This window comes from Bubalus kerabau, chromosome 4, assembly GCF_029407905.1.
Source record: "Bubalus kerabau isolate K-KA32 ecotype Philippines breed swamp buffalo chromosome 4, PCC_UOA_SB_1v2, whole genome shotgun sequence".
Lineage (NCBI taxonomy): Eukaryota > Metazoa > Chordata > Mammalia > Artiodactyla > Bovidae > Bubalus > Bubalus kerabau.
In genome coordinates, this window is record NC_073627.1 from 72951783 (window position 1) to 72978828 (window position 27046).

Sequence of the window (27046 nt, forward strand, 5' to 3'; positions counted from 1 at the left end):
TGAATAATTCAATTCTTTATTATAAAAATCTCAAAAACATTAGCTTTGACTGGAAACTCACCTGCTATGAAGGGACCGACGGCAATCCTGAAACCTAAACTCCCTTTAAACAAGGAAATGATGCCAACTTCACCAGAAGTTGCCTCCTAGGCTTTATGTGCAGCAGACAGTCTGCATTCTTAGGAATATTTCCTAGAACTCTACAAATATTCACACCTGCTACATTCAAGTCCACTGGAAGAAACAAAATGATGAAAAAAAAAAAAACAAGAAGTGAATGGAAAGAAAATTCCCTTCACTTTCTACTGTGATAGGTATTCAAAAGTTGTTTTGCATTAAATACACTTAATTGTAGCTCTAGCCTGTATTCACACTATGATCTCCTCTGCAGCCCCGGATGCAGCCCCTTCCCTGATGGCAGCCGTGAACGTTCGGCGTCAGTCACCCCGCACAAGTGAGTACAGGTGGCTGAGCTGTCCTTTCCCTTTAATCCTATCTTTTTCTCCACCACAGGTCACAGTTTCTAAAGGTCCAGGCCCACAGAACTCTTTGAGGGATTAAAACAGGAGGGGAAAAAAGAGGAGCCCACATCCATCCCTGAAGAGAAGGTCAGTCTGTTTCCCAGATGGGGGCTGGGGAGGAGGGGCGTTCAGTCTCCAGACCGAGCCAGTCAGTGCTCCCCGGTCTGAACGTAGTCCTCTGTGACCTGGGACAGGGTGCTCAGGTACTGCCAGCTCAGGGCCGCCAGGAGCATGACGAACGACAGGTAGATGGGCGAGTAGTGGCTCCGCGAGACCAGCTGACAGTTGGGGAGATTCTGTGTCCTGATGGTGGAGATGATCTGCCGTGTTTTAGTGGAACAGGGGTCAGAGTTGGGAATTCTGTGATAAATCTGTTGAGAAAGAGGAAAACACAGTAAATCCTAAAAACCTTATAAATATCTGTGCTCACTTCTTACGACAACCTGCAACAGCTAGGCATTTTATGCCCATTTCACCAGTGAGAAAACTGAGGCTCATTGAATACAAAAGTAACAACCCCAAACCACTCCACTAATAAGGCAGGATATCAGCCTAGCCTGGGTGATCCCCTAGCCCATCCTGGAGCAGCAGGGCCGTCCCAGTGGGCTCTATCCCAGCACCTCAAAGAGCCAGTGGCATCCACATTCTTTGTTGAGGCTGAAGCAGAGTGACGTGGTGGAGGGAAATGATATTGCGATGCCGCTCCTGTTCCCCTCCTTGTTCATTCACACCATTCCCTCTGCCTGGGAATGCTGCTCCCATGTTCTGTCCTCAGCCTGAGGCTCCCTCCTGCCCAAGCCTCAGCTTAAGTTTTTCTAGGACACCTACCCCAAATGCCCAGGTCTGGCCAAGGGCCTCCTCGGCTCCCTTCTCACCCATCACCCTTGGTGGGGTGGAGTAGCCAGGGAGGAGGGCAGGAGGGAAAGAGCACAAGCATGGGGGTGGGGACACAAAGAGTTCAGACGTCCAATCCCCTGCTTGCTCTTCAAACTGTGCTCACAGGCGCCACCTGGGCATCCTGGGATAGACGCATTCTGACTCAAGAACAGAAATGCTAACCCGCTTGCGGGGGCACAGGACTATGCCCTGAGTCAAGAGGATCCACGGGGTTTGAGAAGCACGGACCACAGCCAAACAGGAAGCTCCACCTGCTAGAAAAAGTTGGTCCTTGCCAAGGAATCATCTTTAGCAGAGAAGGAAGTAGAAGTTTCTGGCTGTTTGCCTGAGCATTTGTTTTTGTCCCAAAATAGCTGGTGGAGCTTCTCACCAGCTGCCAGGTACCCAGACTGCCTTCCAGTGGAGGCGGCTCCAGAGGACGAGGCCCTGAGGAGCAGCTGCCCTGCTCAGGGGATCTGGGCTTCGCTCCACCTCGTCCTTCGCACTTCAGACTTGTGAGAGCCCTGAATTCCCTGCGCATGTGCAATCAGGCACCCCAGGGGTAAATGTCCTCCCGTCTTACACGCTCAGCGAGGAGAGACAGGATGCGAGCTAACCTCTGGCCACCAGCAAAATGCCCAACAACTCGTGGACTTCATACTAAACGTCGTCACTTGAAAGTTTATTAACAAAATGTCCTTAAGGCTGACATTAAAACCATTTCACATTCCATTCCTTGAGACTCAGAAATTTTCAGTTTAAGTCAAATAAACTTATGGCTATTAATATTTCCTCTAAAATACCTTAAGTTTCACTAGAGTAATTTTAAATAAAATAATCGATGCCCTGGATCAAAGGTCTGCAAACTTTTTATCTTTTTGTATATTTATTTGACTGCAACAGGTCTTAGTTGTGGCAAGTCAATAGGTCAACATGTGGATCTAGTTCCCTGACCGGGGATCAAATCTGGGCCCCCTGCAAGGCGAGCACAGAGTCTTAGCCACTGGACCACCAGGGATGTCCCTGCAAACTTTTCTTAAAGGGCCTAAAAAAGTATTTTCAGCGTTGTGGGCCCTGTCTATTATAGCTGCTCAAGAGCCCTGGGAGCCATGGACGATAACAGAAACAAATGGATGGGGCTGTGTCCTAATGTAAAGTCATTTATGAAATCAGGGGGTCAGCCAGCTGTGTGCGGCCTGCCCTGCTCTGCCCTAAGTCAAACTGTGAATCCCAACTAGGCTTTAATTCCAGTAGTGATGGAAAATACCTAATAAAATATGAATTCTAATACAGCAATGGAACTGCCTACATTTTAAAAACATGGTTTTCTAAAATCAATGATCAGAATAAAATTATAAAACTATTCTCTGAACTATAAACTACATACCATGTTTCTAATTTATATAAAATGGGAACGGTACCTAAAATGTCACTATTCAGAAAGGGTAATTCAAGCCTTTAGAATTGTGATGAACAGTGGCTCTGAAGTCAGCCAGACCTGGGTCCAAATTATGGCCCCAGCCATGGTGTTAGAGCCTCAAATTTCCTTGATATTAATAGTACCCACCTTTTTGGCTGCTATGCCAGGTACAGAGTAAGTCCCAAGTAAGTGCTGGCTAAACGGTGAACCCCAGTGTCCCAAGTCTCATTTTTTGGTCAATATTTTTTTGTAGCTATTTTTTGGTCAATAGCTGGACATGTTCATCCAGTCAGTAAAAGAATTTTGGGTTTTTTTAAAAAACCTGCTCTCTATACCTTCTATAAGTGCCTCACACAGAAATGCAGAGATCTAAAACTTGGCAGATGGAAGACAGGAAAGAAATACAAGAAAAATGTGCAATATGCAATGGAAATCAGAGGAAGTCATTGTATTATAGAATTTTTAGATAAAACTGCTCTTATAAATCTTATCCCGGTCAAAACATAACCCAGGGACTGGAAGGATCAGAAAACTAGGGGCAGTGGTGACCTGTGGGGAGGGAGGTCTTATGTTTTCACCTGCTTCTGCAGTAGTTCAGTCTTCAGTAAGAACAAACCTAAGCCTCTCGGGTTTCTATGCAGCGGAAGGCGGTAGCCACCCACACCCCCTGTGAAAATCAAAAATGTCTCCAGACGCTACTAAATGTCCTCGGAAGAGGAGGAAGCTAAATCATCTCACTTGAGAAGTAAGGCTCAGGGCCTGGCAAGTAGAGAGCCCCAACCTCTAAGAAAAAGTTCTAGAACAGGCATGCTCTGTTTTATGGGATGCATTTTGGCATATGAAATGAGATCGACATTACAAAATTTAGAAATAGTTGCAGCCTCTTGGTTTTCCTTTGTCAAAATTCTCCACGATGGATTCTCCACTGAGGCCCTTGCCATAATATGAAGTACTGGACGGGGTGTCAGGAAGTGTAGCCTGCGATCCTGGATCCCCTCAGATGCTATGTCATCAGCCACAGACCTGGCTTTACATGCATCAGCCATAAAAAGAGAAGCCTGGTTGGCCTCTAACTTCACCTTCCAACTCAAAAAATATGATTCTCCTAGGAGCGCCATCGTAAGACCTGGCTTCCTTTATCCCCTCTGACTAGGGCACCAGGAAGCTCCCAACAGTCGGCTCCCTGTGCATATTCTTCTGGAATAAAAGATACCAACCCATGTCTTTATGCCATAACACTGCGAGTTGTTGAGATCATCTAATATCCCAATATGAAGGAATGTTTAAATAGTAACATTATTAAATAAAGCCCACCTCTTCCATGTACTGGTGTATTATGGCTTTTACAGCTGGCATGTTGGTGGCATCCATCATTAGGGTGACCGCTTGCCCTTTTCGAATCTTCACCACTCCCTTGAACACCTGCTGATTATTGTAACAGGCAGCCAAAGTAGCAATGGCCATGACCTATGGATAATGAGAGACAGAAAACACGTTCATCTCATTTCATGAAAACATGTGAGAAACCGCACTGTAACCAGTCATCATGAGATGGGAAGAGAACATGGGCAGAGAGCACCAAAGGGCTAAGCTGCAGCCAGCCAAGAGAAAACACCCATAAAGAAAGCACGCCAAGACACCCCAGCTCCCATGCCTCCCTTTCTCAGCAACACACAGAATCAAGCGCCCTTTGCAGTCCTGAATAATTCTATAATTTAGTCACAAAAGTTCCTTTTTATTTGGAAAAAAACACACAATCCAGTGTAACAAATAACTTCCATGCTAAGGCAATGAGTTATTAGATCTGAAAAACATATATTCCAAAATAGTATCTGAAAATTTTTCACTATTTTGTTTTTTCTCCCTATTTTTCCTACAATGAACATAATCATTATACATTAAAAAAAAAAGTACAGGGGGTTGTGGGGGACAAAAGTAGGGTGTGAGGGGGTAATAATGGTCTCCCATGCTTAAAAGGTAAATTATTTTTAGGATAGATGGAAACCTAATTCCAGCATATGGTTTCCCAGATGGTGCAGTGGTAAAGAATCTACCTGCAATGCAGGAAACCCAGGTTCAATCCCTGGGTTGGGAAGATCCCCTGGAGAAGGGAATGACAACCATTCTGTTATTCTTGCCTGGAAAATCCCATGGACAGAGAAGTGCGGTGGGCTACAGTCCACGGGGTTGCAAACAGTTGGACACAACTAAGCACATGGCATATATAAGCCCAGCACGGAGGTTTTAGTTCCATCAGCTGGGCAAGACTGGTCATTAGAATAAGACCAAACCAAGTTTCCAAATCAGCTAAATCCTGTAACTTTCTTCACTTTGAGTTAAAAACTGAAATAGTTGGTAAAGGGATTTAAAAATTAAGTTCCTAGGTTTCACAGGCTCAGGTTTCACGTTCTGTTATCCCAAGATCTAGGAAAAGGACAGCAAAAGTTAAGTGCTTAATTATGACTTTTTAATAACAGCTTCACCTGTGTTTCACCCAGAACTCATAAAATCTGGAGTTGAAGTCCTCGATTTAAATAGTGAGGATAAGAATCAAAGTAACTAGTTTATAGAGTAGCTGATGGGAAAATAGGTTCTAGAATTTTTTGGAAAAGCACAGACTTAATTAACCTCAAGGCTGAGCTGAGTGTGGTGGTTGTTGGGCAAAGAAAGAAAAACACTAGAGTCGTCTTTTAAGGAACTCTCCATTCCTAAATAGACCAAAATAGTAAATGCCTTCCATCATCCCCACCCCCAGCATCCCGCCCTCTCCTCATCAGGCTCCTCGCTCCGTACCTGTGGAATAGCACAGAAGTTAAAAATACTCTGGTTTCTAAGTCGTGAGAGGTAGGTGATGACGTCGGGGATGTGGTGCAGTGTGTTGGTGATGAGTTCATTCAGACACTGCACGGCCAAGTTGATGTTCTCTGGCTTAGCAAAGTCACCCAGCTTCTTCACGTACTTGCTCCAAGTCTGGACAGATAAGCAGATTAAAGACAAGTCAGCATATATATAAGGGAGCAATGCGCGAGCCACATGAAAGGACCTTTGCAAATAACTATGATATACAAAGTCCATCTTGCCGCGGCCTCACCTTTCATCAAGACTGAATCTAAAAAAAAAAAAAGACTGAATCTGTTTTAACCACCGCTATTATAACTACACTCTAACCACAACCAAGAGTTAAGTTAAGTGTTTGGGAAAGTGTCCCTTTGGGACAATTAGTTCAGCACAGATGGAGCAATACTTTGATGACCTCAGGCCAAAAAGGCCTCCTGATTTTCGCAAGGCAATTGTCTACTTCTGAAAAAATAACCAGCTATAACAAAATCAGCTACAACGGCATTGTAAGATAAACATTAAACATTCACAAGGTGTCCAGGACTCAAAATAATTAATGATTAACGTTATGTTCCCAATTCTGATAAGAATACGGCTGAACAAATTATCCAGGGGAAACGAGCTGAGTGTCTACTATAAGAACGTTACCCTCCTTGATCCTAGTAACTTGAAAGTGAAATAACAGCCTCAACTTGAACAACGGGATTGGTTTGATGATCTTTAATGATATTACTTAGAGGGTTCTCTGAAGCTAGCAAATAACTTACTTTTATTCTTAGGTATTCTTAAACTTCCTAAAGAATAACACTTATTATAACTTTATACAACCCATTCCAGTGTTCTTGCCTGGAGAATCCCAGGGATGGGGGAGCCTGGTGGGCTGCTGTCTATGGGGTGGCACAGAGTTGGACATGACTGAAGCGACTTAGCAGCAGCAGCATAACTTTATACACTCCCCAAAAGAAATGACTGGGCCTAAAAGGACTAAGAGATTTAACGGAAAATCAAATTTGTTTTCCATGCTTAACTTGCACCTAAACTCACTCAGATTGATGGTACTCAACTGTCCTGCAGAACCTGGAGAAAAAGGTTAATGAACGCCTATGTAACCATCTGCCAGCTTCAACAGTTACTGATGCTTGGCTTCTACTGCCCCAGCCCCCAAATTATTTTAAAATCCCAATAATCATTGTATTTATCATTTTATCCTGATATGTTATCATTTAATATTTTATTATGAATTTCTAAAAGACCAGGAACCTTTCTTGCACATATATCTTATCACAACTAAAAGTTAACTAAAGATAAATGTTTAATACAGATTATCCAGTTAGCAGCCATATTGTCCCACTGTCTGATTTTTTCCCCACTGAGTTTCCTCCAATAAGGATCTTAAACAAACAAGGTCCATGCGTTATATCTGGCTGATGTCACTTAGGTCTCTCCTAGGTCCAGCTGCTCAGTTTTTATTTCACTCCTCAATGTGGCCCAGTCCAGGAAGAGAACCCTGGCTGGTCAGTGTCCATGTCCAGTTCAAGGGGGCCAGTCCACTCCAGCCCCTGTAGGCTTTACCACGGCCCTCGTGGACTCACACACAGTCTGACAAGGAACACCTGTTTGATCTGAGCTCCCTGTGGCTGCTCTGGCTTTGTCCTGCACAGACTCTGAGCTCTCATCTGTGGAGCTGGTGTGCTGCCTGCACCATTCATGGTTTGGAGCTCCTGGGGATGTTCTGTCGCTTGTGCTTTTGGACATGTTATCCATGAGCTGGGTTTTGGGTAATAGCTTGAGTTTCTCATCTTTTTCTTTTTTTTCCCTTTGGTGAGAATCTGGGAAAATCCAAAAACTATGACACAGGAACCAAGCCTCTGAGTGAGTCACGGGACGTTATACCCACCACTGGAGAAAGCCTGTCCAAGAAAAAGGGGACACAGCCTGAACTCCTAGATGGATGCAGCCAGTCTCCCTGAAGCAAACTAAATCCTAACCTAGTCTGCATATTCTCCTGTGTTGTCTAAGGGACCTTGATTTGTGTTTCTGTCACTTGCAACCAACAGGACTTAATGGTTTGTTGTCAGAGAGCGTTCAAAATTCTGCCCAAACCCCCTGAAGCTGTTACCTCTTGAGGCCAAAACTCTCTCCCTTCTCGCTGGTCTTCCAGATAATCACGGATGATGTTTGTTTTCTGCAGGAAAAGGCCCATAGAGTTGGCTCGCTCTGTGTCTTCACCAATTAAGGGGTCTTCTAGCTCCGAGGCCGAGAAGAGACGGGAGAGGCCAATTCCGACCAGCCCAGCAACATAGTGACAGTACTGTAAGAAAGTTCTTAGAGTTAATAATGAAGCTTTCACTAAAGGGGCACTAGAAAGCATTAGCTGCGAAAAGCCAGGTTCCAGACAGTGTAAGAGATCCCATTTTGCTTTAAACACACACGCACACATTATATACCATGTACATGTAAGCAGTAAAAAACATTCCAAGAAGGATGGATACAAAAGACTTAACAAAAATGATCTCTGGCTCATCAGAGATCTGTGATCTCTAGCTCATGTGATATTTCTTCTTCTTTTTCTTTTTTTCTATATTTTCTATATCTTTATATATATATATATATATATATAAAGATATATATGTACAATGCACACGCACTGCTTCTAGAATAAAAGGTTATTGGAAAAATAACCGAGTACAGTAAACTTTCTGATATCTGAAATTGGGAGTAAAGGCCCTTAGGGAATAAGGAATAGTCTAACAGAAACTAGAATACTAAGTAGAGTTTAATCTTGAAGACATTTTAAGATCTTGCAGTGTCTCAAAATCTTCATTATGTAAAAGAACGTCATGGTAGTACTTTGTTTTTTTTTAACATAATGAGGATGTGTTTTAAGCTCTGTGTATTAAGTCCTCAGAAACAACCCAGTGGTAACACAAGACTGCTAAGTGTTTATGAGGAGACATTACCACTGGGTTGTAAAAACACCACTTCTTCTTCATCCTAAACATCACAGTGGGTGCTGCCAGCTTCATCGGTGCCACCCACACCGACAATGCTCGACAGGGACACTAACCTTGTCCCACTCCCGTTCAGACGTCACACGCTTATCCAGAAACTCCGCCATCCCAAAGCCCATCTTCTGGCAAACGTCAACAATCACTGTTTGATATTTCTCAGCCAGATTTCGAAACTCCAGGGAGATCTGAAATGGAGGTCATAAAAAAACAGAAAATATGAAACATGTATTAAAACTGGGAAACAAGATGGTACCTATGGATCGTAAAGCAGAGCTGTAACAGAACTTGTTAGTGAAGACCCCCAAACGATCCAGCAGTAAGCCTAAATCTATGTTATACGATGTTTCTACATATTGAATAACAAGCTCAGCAAATTTCACACATGTTAAAATAGAAGGGTATAAAAATGCTAGTCTCCAAACTCAAGATGCAAAGTCTTATTATATGCCCACCTTCCCAATTAATGAGAAATGAGATGCTTCAACATAAAACTGAACCTAAGTGTAAGAATTTTAGGAAGAACACCTCATTTTCAGACAAGCCTCATTATAATGAAGATTCATTTGTGCAGTCTTGGGTGCTCCCTATGCAACAAGCACTGCTGTGGGTACAGCCGGCAGGTAACCTGCCCTAAGAGCTTACATTCCACTGAGGAGACCAAACAACCATTTTCCATCATCAGTTTCTGAATTCATGCCATGAAGCTATAGTGTCTTATCCATTATAAAGCTATACTTTCTAATTTCTTAAACAACTCAGTTTAGTTCAATCTGAGGCAGGCTATCCAATTTTTTTTTTTTTTTCCCATAGCCCAAGCTTTAATGTCTAAAAGTATTATTGATGCTTTTAAAATTCATCGCTACTGCATAAGTATCTTACTTAAGTTCAAAGAAGTGTTTGTAGGTTGTCAAAATAAAATATTAAATACCATGAAACTTCTCAAATAATATACTATCCACAAAATACGAAAAGTAGTGAACAGACTTTGCTAAGGATCTGAAGGCTGAGATCTTGGTCTCATGTAGACTTGGTCTACATTTACAGAAAGGTTAGAAAAACTCCCTCAGGAAACACCTAAATGTAAGGACCTGAGGGAAACTCAGCTGGTTGCAGGGCACTGAAAGAACTCAGAAGCCTAAGATATTAAGGATTATTCTGATAAACATTGACTGTTAAACCCCTAAAATCCGTAAAATCAATTCCATCTCTCCAGAACTGCTCTTTCCAGAACAGCTGTTCCAAGACAAAGCCCAAAGGCAATTCCCACGTGGACTGAAGCAAATCAGCGACTCTACCAAAGGTCATCTAAATCCCTGAATCTCGAGAGGACCTGGTCTTTCAACAGCTAAAGGGGCTGGGTCAGTTCTATTTATAAAAGGGGCAAGGCCAGCCAGCTGGGGGAGGGGCAGCTTAGGCTTGAAAACAAACCCTCCAAGATACACACTTCACTGCTGAATGTGAACCAATTTCAGCTCTTTGGTACTTACTACGTCGTTGTACAGAACACGAAAACAAATATCTAGCAGAGTGACAGTGAAGAGCTCTCCATTTCCCCAGAAATCTGAGGGAAGGACCTCTGCTCAGCAAGGTCACCCAGGAGGTGCTTTCTCTTATGCCTCCAAGTAATTCTGTTTCCCACCTATAGTACACTTTTTGGTCCCCGGGCCACTCTCTAGTGATGCTAAGTATGAGAAGAGAAGACATGGAAGAGAATCCACTGGTATCATGGAGAAAGGCCAGATTCCCAACAAGGGTGACAGGAGCATGTAAACAGAAACCTCCCTAATAATAAACCTTGGGATGTTACGATCAAAACACTTCACCTATATGTAAAGTTTTACTTTCTTTAAAACTTTATTTTACTCTTAATTAGAGGATAATTACTTCACAATATTGTAATGGTTTCTGCCATACATCAACATGAATCAGCCATAGGTAAACACATGTCCCCTCCCTCTTGAACCTCCCTCCCCATCCCACCCCTCTAGGTTGTCACAGAGCACTGGCTTTGGGTTCCCTGCATCACACAGCAAATTCCCTGTGTGGGAATTCACGGGCCATCTATTTTATATATGGTAATGTATATGTTTTAATGCTACTATCTCAAATCACAAAATTTTCCTTTTAACCATGTTTTAAAGGGACAGTAAAGCGTACCAGGAATTGAGTAGGAGGGTTCTGGAGGCAGGCTTTCTGGATTTGAATCCTGGTCCTGCCACTTAACTGCACAGGTAATTTCAGGCAAGGGGCTTAAAACTAAAACTGTGCTTCAGTTTCTTCATCTATACAAAACATGGGGAACAGTGTATCATAGATGTTACATGTTAAACTCCATTCATATAAAATAAAGATGATGAATCGATAATGAAATGCATTTCATAACCCATAGCTCAATAAATGAATGCTATTACTGCTAGTATCATTTAAAAGTAACCCTTTGTTATTCCTCAAGCTATGATTGGAGGTAGATCTCTAAGACTACAAGTCTCCACTAGCACCAGGTGAAAAAGATGTACTCTAATTTAACCCATCACATACACTGATTGTTCTAGAAAGCCTCTGGTGCTCATGCTCAGTCACTCAGTCATGTCTGAGTCTTTGCGACCCCATGGACTGTAGTCTACCAGACTCTTCTGTCTGGAAGATTTCCCAAACAAGAATACTGAAGTGGGTTGCCATTTCTTTCTCCAGGGGATCTTCTGGACCCAGGGATCAAACCCTGCATCTCTTGCATTGGTAGGTGGATTCTCTACCACTGAGCCACCTGGGAAGCCCCTAGAGAACATTGAGATGTTGCCAAATCAAACCTTTATTTATAAGGTATGGAAGAATCGCTTATTTATGTGATAAGATATGATAAAGATATGACTTTTCTAAGATAAAATCCTAGAAAAGTAGGATCTAGGCACATGCATAAAAGAAATCTGTGAAATTTTCTAAAGCTCAAGATTTTAGTTAGAATCCACTTTACTCCAACAGAATGGACTACATACCTAATATTTACAGAACACTCAGTATGTACCAGACACTACTCTAAGTACTTTACATGTATAAACTCATTCAGGCCTCACAGCTCTCACTTTACAAAGGCAGAAACTCAGGCATGAGGAAGTTAATGAGCGCATCCAAGCTCACACAGCTGCGGATGACAGAGGTCATCCTGCTTCAGTCCTCACTCAGTCCAGGTGCAAAGAGCCCACTCCCTACTCCACAACTGCCACCCACTGCGAGCTGCACGGTTTGCCACCAGACTCAGGGTGCTCCAGAGGCCAGCAGTGTGACTGTGGCCAGCTGCATTCTTGGGTGCACAAACTGGACAAAGCATCTTTCAGGACACTGGCATTTGAGAGCTCTTTCCACAGGAAGAAAGGCTGGACTTACCAACAACATCCTGGTTATCATAGCAGCAAATAACATCTGTCTAAGAGCTCCACCCGGAAAAGGCAATGGCACCCCACTCCAGTACTCTTGCCTGGAAAATTCCATGGATGGAGGAGCCTGGTGTGCTGCAGTCCATGGGGTCGCACAGAGTCGGACACGACTGAAGTGACTTAGCAGCAGCAGCAAGAGCTCCACCTATTGGTAACTCTTTCCATCCTCGAAACCACACTAGGAGACAGGGACTTTTAATCTATTTTATAGATGAAAGAATGGAATCACAGGCAGACTATGTGATCACAGGCAGCACCAGTTAGTGAGCAAGAGTGTGGGGCCACCAACCCAGAAAGTCTGGCTTGATGCACCTTCGCCACATTATGCTATGCTGTCCTGAGACTGCTGGTTTTGCAGTTCCCTGCAGGCTCACAGCTCAGTAGTAAAGAATACACCTGCCAATGCAGGTGACACAAGTTTGATCCCTGGTGTGGGAAGATTCCCTGAGCAGGAAATGGCAATCCACTCCAGTATTCTTGCCTGGAGAATGCTATGGACAGAGGAGCCTGGGGGGCTACAGTCCACAGAGTCGCAAAAGCAACTTAGGAACTAAACAATGACAACCAGGCACACAAGCTGGCTGACAGCCCCCCCACCAATCATGCACGCGACTGCACCCCACTAGTCCTACTACCGTTGGAAAGTCCTCCAGGACTTGTCGGTCCTTTTCCTTGCTCTCCGTGAACCGCCAGTCAGGCTCATAAAGGTATGAGTGGAAGTTGTGTAGCAGTGGCACTTTTCTTTCTATACTGATAGTCATGTCATCTTCCAGTGTGTCCAAAGCTCGGAGAACCAGATAAAATATGCACACTGCATGGCTGTAAGAAAGGAATAACTACTAATGCATGTGAACAAACATTCAAAGATACTGTTTCAAAATCACATTTCATTTTTGCCAGGCCATTTTGAAAACCCTCCTACACTCTTAACTCTACAGACCAATGAAAGGATATCCAAAGCTTTTCCTACTTAAGGCAACTTCTTAGCTTTCCTTTCTTAGATGGGAACAATGGACTTCTGTAATTTATTAAAAAAAATAAAATAAAAAATGTTACCAGCTGGATGTCACTACTACTCCCAGAATGAGTTACATTTAACTAATGAAGAACTGTAGAAAGACCAAATGTGTAGACAGAACTATTATTTTGCAGATAAAATAAAGTCAAAAGACATAATAACATCTCAGTCTAAATACTATCATGTATGGCTGGCTGGCTCAGTAGTGTCTGACTCTCTGCAGCCTCATGGACTCCAGGCTCCTCTGCGCATGGAATTTTCCAGGCAAGAATACTGGAGTGGGTTGCCATCTCCTTCTCCAGGGGATCTTCCCCACCCAGGGACTGAACCTGAGTTTCTTGGCAGATGGATTCTTTACCACTAGCGCCACCTGGGAAGCCCAAACACTATCATACTTAAAGGCAACTGGTCTAAGTCATGTATATAATCTGCACAGAGGCAACTTCAGAAGAATAAACCCAATATACTAGAAATGCAAGGTAGCCTAAGTGAAGCCAAGGAAAATACACGAACCGCTCAGAGACAGGTCCAGCGGCCAGGACTAAAAAAAGTTAATAAACATCCCCCCCCCCCCCCCCCCCCCCCCCGCCGCCCTACAGAACTGGGCAGGGACACGATGAGATGGCCAGGTGCCTGGAAGGGCCCAAAGTAAACACAGGCGCGTTTCAACCGCCAACATTTCCTTCACCCACTGGGGCACGCTCTGGCAAAGCCACAAGCACCACCGAGACTGCAACGCAAGGAGCTGTGTCAAAAAGTTAGCTTCGAATGACTCTGCAGGCCTCTGGCAAAGTTTTCCTCCCCCAAGTCAAAAACTGCAGCCTCTGCCACTCACCGCATTTCCCCATCCAGTGCCTGGATAACAGCTGCGAAACTGCGACTGGTCTGATTCAGGTACTTGTAGCATGTTTTCAAGCTGCTGCTGAGCGAGTCCTGCGGGCAGAGGAGACACACAACGGCGGTGGGAGACGCGGAAGTGCTGGAGTGGGGCTGGGGCGAGCGGCCGGCTGCCGCGGGGCTCCGCAGCCGGCCGCACACGCCCTCTCCCCGCGGCCGGTCCTTGGACGGCCAGGCGGCGGGAGGCAAGGGGCAGCCGCGCGAGGGGGTGCCCGCGCCCCTGGGTGCCGCGCCGGGACTCAGCACCAAAGTCCTCTTGAAGAGGGACATGGCCTTGGTGCTGCAGGCGACTGCGGCCATGGGAATCGCAGGGCCAGCGCAGTTTTTCCTCCATAGACCCGAGCCGAGAGGAGAGGCGCCCACCGCTGGGCGGGACGTGCTCTCCCTCACCCGCAATAGGCTTGTGGCTCCAGAGCACCGAGCAGGCGCCCGCCGCCCGCCCCCTGCGGGCCCCGCCCACCCCGCGGCCAGCCCCTCTCACCCCACAACCCGGCCCGCCGCCTGCCCAGATGTAAGCCCCGCCCAGATGTTAGCCCCGCCCCGCCCCGCCCCGCGGCCGCTGGCTCAAAACTCGGCCACTTTGCGCCTTCCTCTGAGTTCCCCTTCTCCCCAGAACCCATAGGCTGCTTAAGGGAACCCAGTCCTCTTTTGAGAAGTTTGCTCTTTCCCCTGCAACGGAATCTCCCCTCGGCCAAACTTTAGCCAGGCTCCTCTGAATCCTCAACCTTTGTACTTCTGTGCTATCTTTGCATCGCTCAGCTCTAGCAAGAACGCGGTTAAATTGGTTTAGCCAGAATCCCCCATAACCCATATATGATCACCCTCACTATCTGGCCAGGTTCCTCTTCCCCCACTTATCCTAGCGCCCCGGCCTGCCTCCAGTAAAAATCGATAGGTAGTTCAAGTAGAATGCTCTTTACCCCATAGGTTTCATCTTAGTAATTTTTCATCCACCCGCCCCTACACTGTGTGGAACTGAGCCCAGTTCTATACTGAAGTCTCTTCCTCTACTGCAAACGCTTTTCTGAATAAAATCTTTTCTGACCTCTTTAACTACTGTCCTGTTCTGGTTTTATTTTAACACCTGTTAAACCTCTATTAGCGGAAAAGGCAATGGCACCCCACTCCTGGAAAATCCCATGGACGGAGGAGCCTGGTAGGCTGCAGTCCATGGAGTCACTAAGAGTCAGACACGACTGAGCGACTTCCCTTTCACTTTCATGCATTGTAGAAGGAAATGGCAACCCACTCCAGTGTTCTTGCCTGGAGAATCCCAGGGACGGGGGAGCCTGCTGGGCTGCCGTCTATGGGGTCGCACAGAGTTGGACACGACTGAAGCGACTTAACAGCAACAGCAAACCTCTATTGGGGCTTCCCAGGTGGCTTAGTGGTAAAAACTCTAGCCTGCTAATGCAGGAGACAAAAGAAATGGGTTTAATTCCTGGGTCGGGAAGATTCCCTGGAGGAGGAAAATGACAACCCACTCCAGTATTATGCTGTTATATTTCAGTATATTATATATTATACATAATTATATATTGTTTATATATAATATATAATATAGTATATTATATAATTATATTATTATATATTATATAATATATATTATATTCCAGTATACTGGAAAACTCCATGGACAGAGGAGGCTGGCAGGGTACTATTTCAAGGGGTCGCAAAGAGTTGGACATGACTGAGCATACACACACACACACACACACACACACACACCTACCTCTATTATCCTCTGGAAAGCTAATTATTCCTTTTCTAAAGATTTCTAATCATCTTTCCCTTTCAAATCAATGAACCATAACGATCCTTATGAACTTTATATTTACTCTTCCCTAAGGAAAACAAAAACTGTTTCTTAAAAAAAAATCCATATTTTAATACACAACCATATCAGAAAGAATTGCTCTTTTGTATTTATTTTTATGGAGACTTTATATTTTAGAGCAGTTTTAGGTTCAGAGAGAATTGAGTTCCCATATACCACCCCCCAACCAGTCTCCCTGCACTCTCTTTTTAAGAGAGAAACAGTAAATAATTTGCAATATCTAACAAGGGGATGGTTTAAAAGAATATGTGTGTGTGTGTGTGTGTGTGTGTGTGTATATATATATATGTATAAAAGTAAATCCCATAGTCACTTTGGCATGTTAACAGTGAAACTTGGGACCTTGCTGGGGTCCAGGTGAACCATGTTCTTTTCATTTGTGTATATTTCCTAAATTTACATAGATACATATTCTTTTGTCAAGAGAATAAAGCTTTTTTTTAACCATAAGAATTTCATTTTATTGTGAAATTCAATTTAAAATTATTAGTAAAAATTAATATTTACTAAGCACCATATATTAGTAACATCATTTTGGACATACAGTCTGGCATATAAAAATACTGAGTGAAGGACTGATGAATAAATTAATCAGTTCAGAGAGTATTTTAAGAGCAATTCATCAACTCCTCTCTCAAAATGTAGAGAGGAAAAACTTCACAATAAATAAAAGGAACAGCTCTTTTCTGAGCTCTGAGCCAGCTCTTCACATACAACTTGATTCCTTTCCCTGCTCTGCCAAATGTTTTCATCCTCAGCTACACCTAAGGGTTTGGGGGCTGATGTCAAAGCTAGATCGCACTCCTTCTGAAGAGTAACAATCTTTAAGAACATGCCCCTCCTTTCCAAAAATGCCCTCTACAATCTTAAAAGTGACCCAGGTCACTAAATCACTTATCTCCTTCTGCCATCAGTCTTTTTCTTGGCACCTATTTGTTTCAATACATCTGTAACAATTTCCTCAAATTACCAAGAAGATACAGGGAAGATACAACTAAAAAACACACTATGGAAAACATCACTGTTAAAAACATCTCCACTGCTTGCTTCCCAGGAGCTAAAGGAGACTGGGGAGGGAGCGGGAAGCTAAAGCTACCGCAGCCTGTCCCTTGAGTCTCCTGTTGTTTTCCTTTGCTGAGATAGATGAGCATGCTCCCAAGAACTCTCCAGTGACAGAAGACGGATGAAGGGCACTGAGGGGAAGAGTGTGCAGTGGTGAGAAGTACAGGACTGTCCTCCTAGGACTGGGGCTCCAGCTGAAAAGCAATTCCACAAGTAGACAGTGACCAACCTTCCCCACAGCCTTCCGTTCAGACTTCATACAACACAGGTTTCCTCAGAAGGGAGGGAAAACCCCACAAACTTGAGAACTGAAGTTACGAAATAACAAGTGTAGTAACAACCCCTTACTGGGTGGCAACTGTACGCCAAGCACAATACAAACAATAGCCTTGATCCTTACACAATCCTTTAAAGAAGGTATCATACAGATCTGCAATCCACCCAAGGACTTCAAGGCCAGATGTGTAGCAGAACTCAGAATCTGTAGTGTTTTAGAAGACAGGCAATAAAAAGCATACATATTCAGTCTTTGTGGAGTGGCTCCCTGTAACTGGGATTATCAACACTTTTTCAACAGTGAATAATTACCCTAAGTGGATGACTTTAAATCAAAGCACATTATACCGCCAAATGACTTGGAGCCAGACTTATTAAAAACCTGTTTTAGACCATTTTGGAGTTGGGAAACTGTGACTGAGAGATTGTAAGCCACTATCTCTATTTTATGGATGAAGAAACTGTTGCTGAAAGTTAAGCAACCACAAGTAAGAGTCAGGATTTGATTTAACAGAGAAGATGTTAGTCTAAATAATAGGATTTAGACTTGATGGAAACCAGAGCTTCATGATTAGAAAACACTTTTTCCATTTTGTGCTAAGTGATGTCACACAGCTTGCAGCTGGCAGTATGCCTCCAGATTTATTGATATGCTTCTAAAAATTCAGGATAAATCAAGTTTAGGGAACCCTGCACTCCTACAGCAAAATCTTTCTATGATTGAAATAATCTCAGCCCTCCATGTCTGCTAAGTATAAATCTTTTTCTCTAGAGTCTTTGTTACCTAAGACAGAAACTAAGATAATGTTTAGTGAAGAAGTCTTAAGTGGCCCTTTTCTGAAATCATTTGCAAATATTTTGTTATTAATTTTATGGACTTCCCTAATAGCTTAGTTGGTAAAGAATCTGCCTGCAATTCAGGAGACCCTGGTTCGATTCCTGGGTCGGGAAGATCCGCTGGAGAATGGACAGGCTACCCACTCCAGTATTAATGGGCCTCCCAGGTGACTCATTTTGCCTTTTTTTTTTTGCATTTCTTTTCCATGGGGATGGTCTTGATCCCTGTCTCCTGTACAACGTCACGAACCTCAGTCCATAGTTCATCAGGCATCTATCAGATCTAGTCCCTTAAATCTATTTCTCACTTCCACTGTATAATGATAAGGGATTTGATTTAGGTCATACCTGAATGGTCTAGTGGTTTTCCCTACTTTCTTCGATTTAAGTCTGAATTTGGCAATAAGGAGCTCATGATATGAGCCACAGTCAGCTCCCGGTCTTGTTTTTGCTGACTGTATAGAGCTTCTCCATCTTTGGCTGCAAAGAATATAATCAATCTGATTTCGGTGTTGACCATCTGGTGATGTCCATGTATAGAGTCTTCTCTTGTGTTGTAGGAAGAGGGTGTTTGCTATGACCAGTGCATTCTCTTGGCAAAATTCTATTAGCCTTTGCCCTGCTTCATTCCATATTCCAAGGCTAAATTTGCCTGTTACTCCAGGTGTTTCTTGACTTCCTACTTTTGCATTCTAGTCCCCTATAATGAAAAGGACATCTTTTGGGGGTGTTAGTTCTAAAAGGTCCTGTAGGTCTTCATAGAACCATTCAACTTCAGCTTCTTCAGCATTACTGGTTGGGGCGTAGACTTAGACTACTGTGATACTGAATGGTTTGCCTTGGAAACGAACAGAGATCATTCTGTCATTTTTGAGATTGCATCGAAGTTCTGCATTTCGGACTCTTTTGTTGACCATGATGGCTACTCCATTTCTTCTAAGGGATTCCTGCCTGCAGTAGTAGATATAACGGTCATCTGAGTTAAATTCATCCATTCCAGTCCATTTTAGTTCACTGATTCCTAGAATGTCAACGTTCACTCTTGCCATCTCCTGTTTGACCACTTCCAATTTGCCTTGATTCATGGACCGTGAACTTCCAGATTTCAAGCTGGTTTTAGAAAAGGCAGAGGAACCAGAGATCAAATTGCCAACATCTGCTGGATCATCGAAAAAGCAAGAGAGTTCCAGAAAAACATCTATTTCTGCTTTATTGACTATGCCAAAGGCTTTGACTGTGTGGATCACAATAAACTGTGGAAAATTCAAGAGACGGGAATACCAGACTACCTGACCTGCCTCTTGAGAAACCTGTATGCAGGTCAGGAAGCAACAGTTAGAACTGGACATGGAACAACAGACTGGTTCCAAATAGGAAAAGGAGTATGTTGAGACTGTATATTGTCATCCTGCTTATTTAACTGATATGCAGAGTACATCATGAGAAACGCTAGGCTGGAAGAAGCACAAGCTGGAATCAAGATTGCTGGGAGAAATATCAATAACCTCAGATATGCAGATGACACCACCCTCATGGCAGAAAGTGAAGAGAAACTAAAAAGCCTCTTGATGAAAGTGAAAGAGGAGAGTGAAAAAGTTGGCTTAAAGCTCAACATTCAGAAAACGAAGATCATGGCATCTGGTCCCATCACTTCATGGGAAATAGATGGGAACAGTGTCAGACTTTATCTTTTTGGGCTCCAAAATCACTGCAGATGGTGACTGCAGCCATGAAATTAAAAGACGCTTACTTCTTGGAAGGAAAGTTATGACCAACCTAGATAGCATATTGAAAAGCAGAGACATTACTTTGCCAACAAAGGTCCGTCTAGTCAAGGCTATGGTTTTTCCAGTGGTCATGTATGGATGTGAGAGTTGGACTGTGAAGAAAGCTGAGCACCGAAGAATTGATGCTTTTGAACAGTGGTGTTGGAGAAGACTCTTGAGAGTCCTTTGGACTGCAAGGAGATCCATTCTAAAGGAGATCAGCCCTGGGTGTTCTTTGGAAGGAATGATGCTAAAGCTGAAACTCCAGTACTTTGGCAACCTCATGCGAAGAGCTGACTCATTGAAAAAGAGTCTGATGCTGGGAGGGATTGGGGGCAGGAGGAAAAGGGGATGACAGAGGATGAGATGGCTGGATGGCATCACTGACTCGATGGACGTGAGTTTGAGTGAACTCCGGGAGTTGGTGATGGACAGGGAGGCCTGGCGTGCTGCGATTCATGGGGTCACAAGGAGTCGGACACGACCGAGTGACTGAACTGAACTGAACTGGTGACTCAGACGGTAAAGAATCTGCCTGCAATTCAGGAGACCTGGGTTAGATCTCTGGGTTGGGAAGGGATCTGGAGGGGGGCATGGCAATCCACTCCAGTATACTTGCCTGGAGAATCCCCATGGACAGAGGAGCCTGGCAGGCTAACGTCCATGGGGTTGCACGACTGAGTGACTATGCACACACACACATTATTATACATTTGTGTTTGAGGGGGGAGAAAAATTCTGTTCCCTATTATCAGATGCAGCCAGGGATCTGTGACCCAAAACAGAAAAACAGCCACTGCTTTACAATCCAAGATACACAGTTTCTGGAACACCTCCAAGGACAGGTAATTTACTACCTCTGGAGACTGCCCACCTCAGTTTGGTTTTTCATTGTCCCATAGGTGTTCCTCAGATCAGATCAGATCAGATCAGTCGCTCAGTCGTGTCTGACTCTTTGCAACCCCATGAATCGCAGCACGCCAGGCCTCCCTGTCCATCACCAACTCCCGGAGTTCACTCAGACTCATGTCCATCAAGTCAGTGATGCCATCCAGCCATCTCATCCTCTGTCATCCCCTTCTCCTCTTGCCCCCAATCCCTCCCAGCATCAGAGTCTTTTCCAATGAGTCAACTCTTCGCATGAGGTGGCCAAAGTACTGGAGTTTCAGCTTTAGCATCATTCCTTCCCAAGAAATCCCAGGGCTGATCTCCTTTAGAATGGACTGGTTGGCTCTCCTTGCAGTCCAAGGGACTCTCAAGAGTCTTCTCCAACACCACAGTTCAAAAGCATCAATTCTTAGGTGCTCAGCCTTCTTCACAGTCCAACTGTTTTCTCTAATTAGAGGTATACTCAGCCATTTTTAAAAATGCTTCAGATTAAAACTGGCTCAGAAAACCTAAAACTAACAAAATTATCCCTGAAGAAGCAAATGGCAACCCACTCCAGTATTCTTGCCTGGAAAATCCCACGAACAGAGAAGCCTGGTGGGCTACAGTTCATGGGGCCGCCAAGAGTGGGACACAACTGAGTCACTGAGCATGGTAAAATATTGTACTCTGTGCTCATCAAACCTTAGAGCTAGAAGAGGGAATAGTCCAGGTCTCACTTTTCAAAAAATGTAAAAGATGCAAAGATAAGTGTCTGGACCCAAATGACCACCTTATAAATGATGTCCCCTGACTTCAAACATTCAGCTCCCTTGTACTGCTATCATTTTTTCTTTGTAGTGCTTCTCTCCACATGAAATACTGTGTTATCTTTTTTTTTTCTTCATTCTGTCTCTTCTACAAGAATGTAAGGTTTGTAAAAGCAAGGTATTCACCTATTTTGTTCACCGTTTAATCTCAAGCTCCTAGAACAATATCAAGCATGCAACCAGTGGTCCCATGTCTGTTAGATGGATACAGGAAGGAAGGAAAGAAGGAAGGGAGTAAGGGAGGGCGGGACTATACAGCAGAATTGGAAAGAAGTGGAAAGGGAAGAAACCAGCAACTGTTGCATGCCTGTGATATGTCTGGAGCACACACGACAGCGCTGGGATATGATCCGCTGTCTGGGGCCAGTAGAAGCCTGTGCTCTTTATCCCAGGGTGACCTTCAGAGTGGAAGCAGGAAGGTCTTCAAACAGGCCCGGGTCAGCATCCTGGAACCACCATTTAAGAGATTCATATTTCAACCACTTTATGTCACAGTTTTATAACCTGTAAAATGGCAGTACCAATAGCTCTTATGTCTTTAGGGTTGTTGTCAAGATCAACTAAGTGTGGTAAATTACAAAATGGCCATAAAGTTTGTTGCTCTTTCCATCAGAAGATGGAGTCTTTCTCCATCTCTTTGCATGTGGGCTCCCCTTTTTTTGGCCAATAAGACAGTAGGAACTGTGAGTTAAGCATAAAGCTCAAGAGTGTGTGCACACTCGGGTTTGCACAATTCCAGTCAAGAGCGGAGAGCCCCCAGCCTATAGCCTGTAAATCACACATGGTCCAGCCACATGCCAACTGGCCAACTGAGCAAACTCAGTAGGAATCAACCCCAAGCTGGCCCAGACCAGAACCCCCCAGCTCTCCCAGAGAACTGTGAACTAAATAACAGGTGTTATTTTAAGTCACTGAGTTTGGTTTTTTTAATTATGGTGAAATATATTGTTGTTTAGTCACTTAGTCGTGTCTAACTCTTTTGCGACTCCATGGACTGTCATCCACCAGGCTCCTCTGTCCATGGGATCTGTCAGGCAAGAACACTGGAGTGGGTTACCATTTCCTTCTTCAGGGGATGGTCTAGACCCAGGGATCTAACCTGTGTCTCCCACACCAGCAGGTGGAGTCTTTACCCTTAAGCCATCAGGCAAGCCATGGTGAAATATACATAACATGAAATTGCCCATCTTGACCGTTTGTAAGCAGGCACTTCAGCAGTGTTAAGTACAGTCATACTGTTGTGCAACCAGACTCCAGAATTAGGCCACACAGTTTTGGGGTGGCTACCCAGTGAAAGCTAACTGATAATAGACCTCAAGTCTAGCACATAGAAGAACTCAAATGCTGTCTATTATTAACTTGATTAGTTTAACTCACAGTATAATCCCCTAATCCATTCACCTGCCAAATTACTGTTCCCAAAATACTGCTTTCATCATGTCATGGGTGCATTTGACCATTGCCTGCTTCCATGAATATAGCTCAGCTCCAGGATTCCCACATGCACCCACTGCACTTTGTACTTCTTTTTTTTAAAGTTAATTTATATTGGAGTACAGTTGCTTTACAATGTACTTTTTTTTTAATTCAAAACCCCTTTATCTATTTATTTTTTAAAGTGTTTATTTATTTACTTAGCTGTGCCTGGTCTTAGCTGCAGTACATGGGATCTTTGACCTTAATTACAGCATGTGGGATCTAGTTCTTTGTCCAGGGTTGGAACCTGGGACCCTGCACTGGGAGCAAGGAGTCTTAACCATCGGACCACCAGGGAAGTCCCTTTACAATGTACTTCTAACTTGGAATCCTCAGCCCCACACTGTGCACAGTCCTACCAAATGACTTGGCTCATACTGGCTTTACACATGGATGATCCTCACTGCTAATCTAAATCTAATATTTCTTCAAGGCCCTACACATTACAAAGCACTTACTCTGTGTTTTCTGAAAACTTTTTGCTGTAAAATGGTTCTACTTCGCTAAAATTTCCTGAAATCTCAATGAACTTAAGACGACTTGGCATTTCCTAGGTTAATTTTTTTCTTTTTGGCCAAACTGCACGGGTGCCTGGGGTCCCAGTTCCCCAACCAGGGATCAAACTCTCGCCCCCTGCGCTGGAAGTGCACAGTCTTAGCCACTGGACCACCAGGGAAGCTCTCTAGGTTAACCTTTGTACACCTGTTCTCCATCAGGGATGAACTGAGGGTACACAGTTTCCTGTCTGTGTCCATCACACAAAGTGTGCTCAGCTTTCAGCTGAATCTGGACCACCCTCTGCTTAATGTGACTCTGTTGCTCATCACCTTAATGACTGTCAGCATGATGGAATCAAAAACGGTTTGTTACAGTATTTTCAGTATTTTTGTCTTCACTTAAAATATTTTAGGGACTTCCCTGGCAGTCCAGTGGTTAAGACTTCAGGCTCCTAATGCAGGGGGCATGGGTCTGCTCCCTGGTTGGGGAACGAAGATCCCACAGGCTGCAAAGCACAGCCTAAAAAAATAAATAAAACATTTTATAAATAAAGTGCATTTTTTAAATTAAAGCAATTATGAGTTATGTTAATTAGAAATACAGTATCCATAAGAAAGGAATTTAAAGTTCTGAAATAACCAGATCACACCTAAGGAATATTGTTCAGTTTTGAATACTAGACTTTAAAGTAAGAGAGACCAGGTTGGTTAATGACCTGGAAAAAGTAACATATAATGAATAACTACAAGCAGAACACAGAACATTTGGCTTGTATATCATTATTCTTGGAGAGAATGAAACTTGTCTTAAGATACTTCAAGTGGCATATTACAAAACAAGGATTAGACTCTCTTGACTCCAGAGGGTGAACAAAGAGTAAAACTTCAACTCACTGTCAAGAAACACTTCGTAAAAACCAGAACTGTCTGGAGGGGGCCAGTCTCCAGAGGTAGTGAATTACCTGTCCCAGGAAGTGTCCAGGAAACTGTACATCTTGGATTGTAAAAGCAGTGGCTATTTTTCTGTTTTGGGTCACAGATCCCTGACATCATCTGATAATAGGGAACAGAATTTTTCTACCCCCTCAAAACACACAAATATACAATAAAATAAATATTTCCAAATAATTTCAGGAAAGGACCACCTAAGCGCTCTTAGCCAGACTCTCCTAAGTAAACAAATATCTATCAACCAAGGCATAGGAGCAATTTAAGGCTGTATTTCCTTTAGGCATCCCTTTAAAAACTAATCCCCTATCCCAGGCAGAGGTGACTTTTTCCTTCTGTAAATTTCCTTACCGCGTGTATATTCTGCCATGGTTACTTAAGTTTCTTTTGTTTACAAAACTAGAGGTTTCTTGAGGGCACTGCATCAAGGTATATCAAACAAGGCTCCTGTTTTCAAACAGCTTAAAATCTGGATTCAAACAGACTCTTAACTCTGAAAGGGACTTTGGGAACATAAAACCCATCCACAAATAACCAGGATACAAGACTATGGGGCTGATACAAGATTAAACAGTGCTAGAGAAAATGGTTGAGGGAGGGTCAGAGGTAACATGAAAAGGCATCTCATTATGGTGCCTGCCTAATTTCTATGAACAATTTTATAACATTTTATCGAACGGACAAGAGAATGAGCTCTTTGGGTGTCTAATTTGTCTACACATGTTATCCTGCCCTTCTGAACCCAGCATAAAGCCTAAAACAGAACAGATGTTTTATAAATGTCTGCTGAGTGGTCAACAGAGGTAGCAGTCACAGAAGCTAGACTGTGAAGGAGAAGGATTCTGAGTTACATCACAAAGGGAAATTTTTTCTGATGGAAAATTATAGTGTTTTAATAAAGGACAACAACTAAGAGTATATTTAAACAAAGGACAGTATTTGTGATGTTTCCATTGGGGAAAAGAATTTATAACTTTTTATATAACCCCACTACTTCAGTTGAATGTGTCTATTCATTTAAAATCACTTAATGAGTTTCTTGTTGGAATAAATACCATATTTATTCATTGAAAATTCACTGAACAAAGGGTACAGGAGTGAGGCAGATGAAATACAAACAAACCCAAGTCTGGCCTTCAAAGAGCCAACAGTGTAGCTAATCGACAGACAGACAAATAATTAGAACTTGCAAGAGTAGATAAGTGTTCTAAAAAACTCAGGGAGCACAGAGGACGAAGGGACTGCTCAGACTGCAGCAAAGAGGTGGGGAGAAGCGTATGGAGGTGGTGTAACTGAAAACTGTAAGAATGAGTAAGGTTTCATTCCAGAAAAGGTATTCCTGACAATATTTGCATAGTTCATTATGTTCACAAAATTCTTTCACACCTCCTTTCCCATTAATCTACCCATGTGGTTGTCTAACCCACGTATTACAAGACATAAAAAAATCAATCTCAGGGACAGAACGAAACGTGAAGCCAACTACTTGAAAACCAATGTCTTTAACAAATAGAAACATTTTAAGCAGCAAGACAACTTGGGGGTTAGGGGAATGCCTAGGACACAAGGGCAGCCGGGCCAAATATTGGGGTAACGGAAGGTGAACCAAACTTGGCAGGTGGGGCCGCCTGACGTGATAGGGGTCTGTTCCCCGGAGGGAAGGAGGGAGCTCGAGGGGTCTGGCACTCGCTGGCCGCAACCTCTGAGCTCGATTATGGGCCCTGCCGGTCAGACCCAGAAGTCAGCGGTCGCGCGCAGCCTCCCCATTCCGCGGGGATGCAGGGATGCTCAGCCCACCTGGTCCATTTCGGGTATCACCTTCCGCCGGCCCCCCATCTGGAAGCGCAGAAGGTTGTAGAACTCCTCAGGGTGCCCCAAGCACTTCACGAACTCCATGCTGGCGGCAGCGGACAGTCGGATCCCTGAGCTCACCTCGTCGAAACCTCAGCCTGGCCCCTTCTTGCATTCAAGGAAGGATTAGGCTGAGGAGGTGCGGCTAGACGGCGGGGCGGGGCGGAGGCGGACCCAACGCGGCGGCGCCACGCCCATTTCCCCACCAACTTCAACGGGCCTCCAGCTCTCGCGCCGCTCCCGGTGAGCGCGCGGGGTGGACTGACGGGTGTCGATTGGCTAGGGCCGCTCGCACCAGGAAGACGCTGGCCAATCGGCGGCGGCATGAGTCTGGCGTGAGGACCACGTCCTAGAGGCTAAATGGAGGGTGAAAAAGGGGGCGGGCGGGAGAGCGGGATTGGTGCTCGTAATGGAGGCGGGCCTTTGTTTTCCTCTGCTTGCCTTGCGCGGATCTGGGGCAGTGAACCCTCGCTTTGCGAAACCCCGAGGCGGAGCTCATGGCGTTGGAGACCGGTCCCGGGCTGGCTTCCTCTGAAAGCCCAGCCGCGGAGAGTCCAATATGACTTTGTTAACAAGCCCTCCACATGTTCGTCCTGCCGACCAGATTAGCTCTTCCCGGACGCACTCGGCGCAGGCGCACCTCGCTGGGTGGGATCAGCCTGAGGCTGCCGAGCACGCTTTAGTCCCAGAAAAGGATTTGAAGAATTTCTACGCCCTATCCAAAGATGATACGGAAAGTGCTCTCACAAGCCCTAGAAAGTAATTGCTATCCCAGCCCCCAAACTCC

At 44.2% G+C, this 27046-nt stretch overlaps 1 protein-coding gene across 5 annotated transcripts; it reads right to left on the reverse strand.

Moving 5' to 3' along the window:
- On the reverse strand, positions 1-26446 carry FDFT1 (farnesyl-diphosphate farnesyltransferase 1). Of its 5 annotated transcripts, XM_055577695.1 has the most exons (8): positions 26206-26446; positions 13951-14048; positions 12733-12916; positions 8723-8851; positions 7775-7966; positions 5611-5787; positions 4132-4284; positions 1-892 (listed from the first exon to the last, which is right to left on the reverse strand). In XM_055577695.1, exons 1-8 carry the CDS (start codon positions 26302-26304, stop codon positions 671-673), a joined length of 1254 nt encoding a protein of 417 aa, XP_055433670.1. In that variant the 5' UTR covers positions 26305-26446; the 3' UTR covers positions 1-670. The 5 variants fall into 5 exon arrangements, with proteins under 5 accessions (XP_055433670.1, XP_055433672.1, XP_055433669.1 ...); XM_055577697.1 differs by lacking the exon at positions 12733-12916 and having other exon boundaries at positions 26206-26360; XM_055577694.1 differs by lacking the exon at positions 26206-26446 and having other exon boundaries at positions 13951-14423.
- Between the last annotated feature and the right edge of the window lie 600 nt (positions 26447-27046).